Source organism: Pogona vitticeps, chromosome 1 (assembly GCF_051106095.1).
Source record: "Pogona vitticeps strain Pit_001003342236 chromosome 1, PviZW2.1, whole genome shotgun sequence".
In the NCBI taxonomy this organism is placed as follows: domain Eukaryota; kingdom Metazoa; phylum Chordata; class Lepidosauria; order Squamata; family Agamidae; genus Pogona; species Pogona vitticeps.
In genome coordinates this window covers 353,183,860-353,191,821 of record NC_135783.1, presented here as the reverse complement: position 1 = coordinate 353,191,821, position 7,962 = coordinate 353,183,860, and the positions used below count along the sequence as shown (strand labels likewise).

At 56.6% G+C, this 7,962-nt stretch overlaps 1 protein-coding gene across 9 annotated transcripts in view; it reads right to left on the bottom strand.

The window, feature by feature from the left end:
- TRIM9 (tripartite motif containing 9) overlaps window positions 1–6,605 on the bottom strand; it is a 77,837-nt gene extending 71,232 nt beyond the window's left edge. For all 9 annotated transcript variants that reach the window (XM_072986889.2, XM_072986891.2, XM_078384251.1 and 6 more), the window contains exon 1: window positions 5,547–6,605. In XM_072986889.2, coding sequence (XP_072842990.1) covers window positions 5,547–6,434 — 888 coding nt within the window. In that variant the 5' untranslated portion in view covers window positions 6,435–6,605. The remainder of the gene's footprint in view (window positions 1–5,546) is intronic.
- Window positions 6,606–7,962: the final 1,357 nt, after the last annotated feature.

Genomic DNA, 7,962 nt, shown 5'->3' with positions numbered 1-7,962 from the left:
CCTTCCTTCCTTCCTTCCTTCCTTCCATCCATCATCAGTCCTTCCTTCCTTCCTTCCTTCCTTCCTTCCTTCCTTCCTTCCTTCCTTCCTTCCTTCCTTCCTTCCTTCCTTCCTTCCTTCCTTCCTTCCTTCCTTCCTTCCATCATCAGTCCTTCCTTCCTTCCTTCCTTCCTTCCTTCCTTCCTTCCTTCCTTCCTTCCTTCCTTCCTTCCTTCCTTCCTTCCTTCCTTCCTTCCTTCCTTCCTTCCTTCCTTCCTTCCATCATCAGTCCTTCCTTCCTTCCTTCCTTCCTTCCTTCCTTCCTTCCTTCCTTCCTTCCTTCCTTCCATCCATCATCAGTCCTTCCTTCCTTCCTTCCTTCCTTCCTTCCTTCCTTCCTTCCTTCCTTCCATCCATCATCAGTCCTTCCTTCCTTCCTTCCTTCCTTCCTTCCTTCCTTCCTTCCTTCCTTCCTTCCTTCCTTCCTTCCTTCCTTCCTTCCTTCCTTCCTTCCTTCCTTCCTTCCTTCCTTCCTTCCTTCCATCCATCATCAGTCCTTCCTTCCTTCCTTCCTTCCTTCCTTCCTTCCTTCCTTCCTTCCTTCCTTCCTTCCTTCCTTCCTTCCTTCCTTCCTTCCTTCCTTCCTTCCTTCCTTCCTTCCTTCCTTCCTTCCTTCCTTCCTTCCTTCCATCATCAGTCCTTCCTTCCTTCCTTCCTTCCTTCCTTCCTTCCTTCCTTCCTTCCTTCCTTCCTTCCTTCCTTCCTTCCTTCCTTCCATCATCAGTCCTTCCTTCCTTCCTTCCTTCCTTCCTTCCTTCCTTCCTTCCTTCCTTCCTTCCTTCCTTCCTTCCTTCCTTCCTTCCATCCATCATCAGTCCTTCCTTCCTTCCTTCCTTCCTTCCTTCCTTCCTTCCTTCCTTCCTTCCTTCCTTCCTTCCTTCCTTCCTTCCTTCCTTCCTTCCTTCCTTCCTTCCTTCCTTCCTTCCTTCCTTCCTTCCTTCCTTCCTTCCTACTAATTCCTCCTCCTACAAGCCATGATGGAGATGTACAATCTCCAGGCTTAGAAGGAAGGTCCCTCCAAAGGCCAGATGCAGGGGAGGGGGACCAGGAGACAGGGATCTAGCAGGCTCATGTGCTCCTCGAGGCATCTGGTGGGGTCATTGTTGAGATACAGGGAGCTGGACTAGAGGGTCCCTTGGCCTGATCCAGCACAGGGCTCTTCTTAGGTTCTTATGTCCCTGTCACTGTGGCCACTCTGTCATCACTGCCCATGCACTGTGCCCTCATCCTGGCATGTGAGGAGTTTTATGAGGGGGACTTCACTAAGTACTTGATGAGATTGATCTCCTTAGGCTGGCCTCCATCCATCAAGTCATTTTATTCTTATCAGGGCTTTTCCCCCCATTTATGTCCTCCATTTGCACAAATGAACTCAGGATGGCGTATGTGCCTTTCTCCCCTCTCCCTCATTATCTCCACCACACCCCTGCAAAGTAGGTCAAACTATCCCAAGGGGTCCCGGCAATTTCGTTCATTCAGTGGAAGCCCAAAGTTGGGTCTACAGTGGCCTGGCCCATCCACTGTGTGACTACCTGGCTCATGAAAAGCACTGGCTGAAGTCCAGTGGTAAGGAACTGCTAGGTAGCTCCGTGGTTTAAATGTCCGACCACGGAGCCAGAGGTTGGGGGGTTCGATTCCCCACTGTGCCTCCTTGACAGGAGCTGGATTTAATGATCTATCCGGTCCCTTACAGCTCTGCAATTCTAAGACGACTCTAAGTAAGCAACTAGAGTCGGCCCATTGGAACCAATGGAACTTACTCTACTTATGACTTCCTTCTGGATTTCAACCACTGCGTCTCGGGCAATGTCTTGTAATCCTACTGAGCGATCACCAGGCTATGTCCTCAGGGACTTATGAAGGCACTTCTAGGAATAAGGTGCACAGATGCTTCTAGAAAGCCAAAACCCAGAGGAGAGCCTGCCTGGTGGGATCCTGCGTGATTGATTGCTCTGATATTACTTCCTGCAAATCATCCTCTGCAGGGGCCAGTGGAGCTAGCCTCATCTTCTGTATCGGGGTGCCCAGGACCTTTGGTTACTCCCAAAGGAGTATACAGTTAAAGAGCATGTTTCCGCTTCTTGCACCCTTGCATGTGTCACATAGTCCACTTGTGCTTATCTGTGGTGGATACAGACTCTGCCAAGGTAAACTCTGACGCTGATATGTATTTTTTTTTTTTTGCCTTCAGCCAATAGGACCTGCAGGTTTTTTGTGGCAGAAACCTCCAAAACCTCTTTGAGCAGAGGGGGCAGTGGAAATATACATTTACATCCAAGCTAGAAAAATTTCTTTGGGGAACTATCGCTTCCAGCAACACCCACCAACCTTGCCCATCGGCCGAGATGGCCGGGAATTCTTGGGAGTTATCATCCAAGCTTTGATGGGAAACGGAGCCACCTTGTCCTGCTCTTGCTCCATGGCTAATATTCTGGATTCTCTCCCCTTAGGGGCAGCTGGACTGAAGCCTCTTTATAAGTTGAGTCACTTGGCAGAGGCTTGAGCAGAGAGATAAGAGTTTCCTAGCGCACTACACAAGGCTCCAAGCCTCTTTGAAGCCAGGCGGGGTTGGAGGCATTAGAAGAGGATGGAGTAGAAAAGCGACGCCATGTGACAGCGCCACTGACCATGAACAACAGCTGGCTGGCCTCAGACAAACCTCTGAATCTTCCAAGGGGACAAAGCGGCCGCCCGTGTTAATCCAGAGAGGCAAAGATTCTCAGGGATTCTGGGGTTGCGAGGCTCCCCCCACCAATGACTAGAAGACTGCTTTGCTTCTCAGCGCTGATGCCACAGGACATGACCTCTTCTGTGCGCCCTCCGCCCCCACCAATGCCGTCTCCAGTTTGTGCGATTTGTATAGATGGAGAGGCAGCTTGTGAGACCGAAGGACCTTTTGCTGTACATTTGCAAGAGAAGCCGAGGCCAATACTCAGAGTTTGGACCCTCCAAAGGCAGAAACACTGGGTTTAAGCAACCTGGCAAGCATCTTTCAATCCATGGGCACCCAACGCCCGATGGAATAGACCCCCCCCCCAGGACTGAAAAGTTTGTCTACTAGTAAGATTTAACATTTCAACCATAGGAACCTAGAATCAGAAAATCGTGAAGTTGGAAGGGGCCTCTAAGGCCATCAAGTCAACCCCCTGCTCAATGCAGGAATCCAAATCAAAGGAGATCTGCCAGGTGGTTGTCTAAGTTTTTCTTGAAGGCCTCCAGCGTTGGAGAACTCGCCACCTCTTAAGGCCCTCGGTTCCACTGTCTTACTGCTCAGAATAACGAATCTTGTGACACCTTCAAGATCAAACAAGTTTTATTCGGCATAAGCTTGTGCGGGCTCCGGCTGCCTTTGTCCGATACGTGAGGCCTGCCAGGATCTGGAATCTAAGAAAACTTACCCCAAGAAAACTTGCCTTTAAAGTGACACAAGACTTTTTGTTTTAATGCAAAGGACCGACATCCCCAGAAACCTCAACGTTCCATGAACATTGGAGTCATTCTCATGACAAGTGTACAAATCAAGACACCCTAACAACAACAACAACACAACCCTAACTGTGATCACCACCATGTCTACACCCCTGAAGGCTGGAGAAAAGGCTGTCGGTTAATACCACAATATTGACCTTTCATACTCACTCATCGTGAGGGTGCCAGGCACACTGAAAGCAAAAAGGGGTGGGCGCAGATGGGTATATTTTCCAGCATACACCAGTATTTTTCCATCTGCACCTCTTAAAACGGCAAGCAAACGCCATGCAATGTTCGGTGGCCAAGGGAGAGCCCCTTTCCCCTGGGTGGCTTCTGCTGAACATGCCAGAGAGCCTGGCTTGTGCCTCAGAGCCACCTCAAGAGGGTACAAAATGGCGGGAGATCCCCTCCCACCCATGCACCGATGTGTGGGCACCGGCGGGTCCATCCCTCAGGGGATGTAGGAGGAGGAGGGGGGCAATCATCCAGCCTGAGTTAACAGAGAAACAAAGTGGCCCTTGTGAAATCAGAACCTGGGGGCTGGTGTGCGTGCGTGCATGCATGGGAGGGACAGACCCGGGTGGGAGGAGACAAGACGGTGGGAGCATAAAGCTGCCTGTTTGCTCTCCTCCTTCTCAACCTTGCCTAGAAACCTTTCCTGTTTCCAGGATCCCACCACCACCACCACCACGAAGGACAGGCTGAGTCCCAGAATACGCTGTTTCTATGCTAGTTCTGCTCAGCCCTGGTTTTGAAAAAGAGCCCCCCCCCGCTCCCTCCCTCCCCCTCCCAGCAGATGGAAAACACTTCCCGTCTGGTCAAACCACCTGTATCCCTCTGGAAGCAGGACACGTCCACTTCGAGAAGAGATCACGTCGCATCAGATCTCAGGAGTCTGCCAGGATTGAACCCCCCCAGTCTCTCCTTCTAGTTCTCGTCTCCCTGCCTTTCCAACCTCCTCTGGCTCTGGATTCTTGGCACACTTTGTGGAAGAAAACATAGGCATCTTGGGGGTGGGGGTGGTTTAGCCCCTGCTGAAAGCAGGCAGCCGGAGGGCCTCCCAAGACTGGCCGGGTCAAGGAGGAGACGGATGGGCCGCTGGGGGGTCCAGGGACCCGGCCTCCCCATTCCTTGATCCAGCCCCATCCGTTCCTGCAAACGCTCGCCCCCCCCCACTACAAAAGCTGCACCTGTCCTCATCAGCCCTCGAAAGGCTTGAAGGATAGCCCGGAAAAGACAGGAGGGCAGCTCAGGCCAAAGAGGGGATCCATCACCCGCGCGGGGGGGGGGGCTTTCTGTGTTGGGCTACCTGCGGGTGAGTGGAGACCTTCTAAGGAGCATCAGAAAGGGGCACAGTAAATAGCCGGAGGAGTCAAGGTGGGCAAAGGGACTTACAAGGAAGGAGGAAAGCCTTTGAAGTGGGGAGGGGGAATCAGATGGGGGGGCAGATGTGCCGATGGACCAGGAGGAGGAAGGAAGAGAGGGGCAGAATTGGCGGGGGGGGGGGTTAAAGCGCAGAGAGACCGAGGGAGAGAAAGTGGGGGAGAACGAGGAGTGGAAAGGAAGCCACTCCAACTAATGACTGACTAATGAGGAAATCCAGAAGAGAAGGATGATGCGGAGGAAATCAAGCGCGGGGGGGGGGAGGGGGAGGCAGGAAGGAACTGTTGCAGCCCAGGTTGGCTCAAGCCTCCTGCTGCCATCCTCGCGGGTCTCTTGGGGCTTGCTGGCTAAGGAGAATGGGAGCTGTAGTCCATCGCCCTCTCTGGGGCGGCAGGATTAGGGGAAAGGAGAGGGGCAGCGGGGAAGCGGAAGGGGAAGGATGATCTTAGGGAAAGGGGATGGAGGGGGGAGGGTGGTTAGGGCAGGAAAAGAGGGAAGAGAAGACCCCCCCCCCGGAGTTGGGGGGGAAGGAGGCTGGGCAGCGAAGGGGGGGCTCTGGAAAGAAGCGGGGGGGCGCCACACACACACACACACACACACACTCCCTCCCGCCCGGCGCGGCTCCCAGGGGTGGGGTGGGGGGGGAAGCTGACCTTGTGGAGCTTCCACATGGCGCCCAGCGCCTTGACCTCGTGGCTGGCGTGCTTGCCCTCCTCCAGGCACTGGTAGCAGACGGGCATCTTGCACTGGACGCAGTACATGCTGTGGTTCTCCAGCTCGTGGTCGGTGCAGGTGGAGATCTTGCGCGGGCTGAGGCGGCGGCTGACCCGGCCCTGGGCCGGGGGCAGCAGGCGGTGCTTGGCCAGCGGGCCCCGCGGAGGGTGGCAGCGCAGGCGGCACGGGTCGCAGTAGAAGACGTCGCACTGCTCGCACATGACGGTGGCCTCCTTGGGCGCCTTCTCGCACAGCTGGCAGCGCAGGGCGGCCGCCTTGCTCTGCTGGTAGCGGTCGATCACCCCTTCCAGCACCCGGTTCCTGGGGAAGCCGCGCAGGCCCCGCTCGTCCAGGATCAGGCTGCGGTGGCACTGCGGGCACGTCAGGCAGGAGTTGCGCGGCACCGGCGCCAGCGCCGAGGAGGAGGAGGAGGCCGAGGCGGCGGCGGCGGCGGCAGCGGCGGCCGACGCCGGGGCCAAGTGGTGGCCCGTTCCGCCGGCCGCGGGGGGCACGGCCGGAGGGAAGACGCGCACGCCGTTGGGCGACTTCTGGCACGGGGTGGTGGGCGCGCTGGCGAAGCCGCCGTACGAGCCGTAGCCGCTGTCCGCCTCGCTGTAGAGGCTCATCTTGTCCAGGTCCAGGTAGTCGTAGTCGGAGGCCGTGCTGGCCGAGGCGCGGCGGCTCTGCGGCGAGTCGGCCTCGGGCGTCTGGACCAGGATGTTGCGGGCGCAGGCCTGGCACAGGTTGTGCGAGCAGGGCAGGATCAGCGGCTCCCGGTAGAAGGAGCCGCACACCGGGCACTTCAGCTCCTCCTCCATCTCTTCCATCGGGAGGGCGGCCGGGCGCCCAGGCAGCGGGAGCGGCAGCGCCTTCAGCACCACGGACAGCGGCGCCACCAGCACCACCACCGCCGGCGGCCGCAGCAGCAGCAACACCAGGAGGAGCAGCAGAACTCTCACCCCGCTCGCCCGCCCGCCACCCGCGCTCTGGCGCCCGGACCCAGCAGAGCTTCGCTCCGGCGCCGCCGCCTTCGCTCGCCTTCCCAGGCTCCACCCACCGCGACGCTCCATTGGCGGCTGGCCGCGGGGGTCGAGCAGCCATTGGGTGAGCGTCCCCCCCGAGCCACGCCCCCGTCCGCTCGCTCCGCCCCCGACCCTGCCTAGCGAGGCACAGGCGGTGGGGGGCGCTGTGGCTGCAGACAAACGCGCGGCACGTCTGAACGCGAGCGGGAGGCAGTCTGTGTGTGTGCGGGCGCGCGCGTGTCGGGTCGGCTTCCGTCCTCGCCCTGCCCCACAGAGCCTGCGATGGCCCCGGACGGGGTGGGACGGGTTGGGTGGAGGAGAGATTGGAGTGCCTGTGGGCGGAGGGGTTCCTGAAGGGGAAGCCGAGCAAGGGATAAGGCAGGACGGCCAGTCATTTTGGGGAGACGGGGACCCCTTCCCCCCCCTGCTGCCTTGGCGATTCGCCCGGAAAGCCCTGGAAGTCTCGATCCGAGCGCCGTGGGGATCCGGGCTGTCACTGATTGGGAAAACTGAAGGAGGGGAGTTCGAATCTCCCGGCTTCAAACACTCAATTTCACAAGAGGTTCCGGGAGGGGCGGGGTGGGGGTGGAGGTCTCCTGGTCTTCCCCGTGGAGGCCGTCATCCTGTCTTCCATTGCTTCGGCGAGGAAAAGAAAAATCAGTTAAGGAGAAAAACCCTGATGGAGCTGCGGAAGGGCTTCCGACCACTAGGCACGTCAGGAGTTCACCCAAAGGAAGAAAGTTGAGTCCTGGGATCAAATCCGGCCAGGGTCTAGAGTCCCATCTGGGTGGGGAAACAAGATGCTTCCAGACAGGCGGGCGACGCCTAATAAATAAAGCAATCTATAATGGTTCTCTCTTTGGGTGTTTAATGGACACCATTTTTTCTCTCTGGAAAAATGCGGATTTCACTTGAGGGGAAAAAGAGGAAAGGAACAATGGGGAAAACTGGGCTCTCCTCTGGATTTGCCTTTAGTTCTGAGCCCCATTTTCTGCTTCTGTGTGTTCTGAATCTATTGCTGATCAATACCTCTTGAGTGACAAATGAGTCCGGATGTATCTTGGAAGAGAGGGAGGAAAACCGGTGGCTGGCTGCTTCCTCCAGGCTGCTCACAACCCTCTCTTCCTCTGCCCTGACCCCTCCAGGGAAGACTCTTCAGTCCAGGCTCACAGATCAGTGATGCAGCCTCATCACATATAGAAAGTTCAGCCCCTGGCATCCTCTAATTAAAGATCACCAAGGATACCCTGATTAGCAGAGACTCTGCCATTATTTGCTGCCTCCAACTGTCCCCACCTTATACAGGATGTGTCAGGAGGATGGTTTGGTCTCG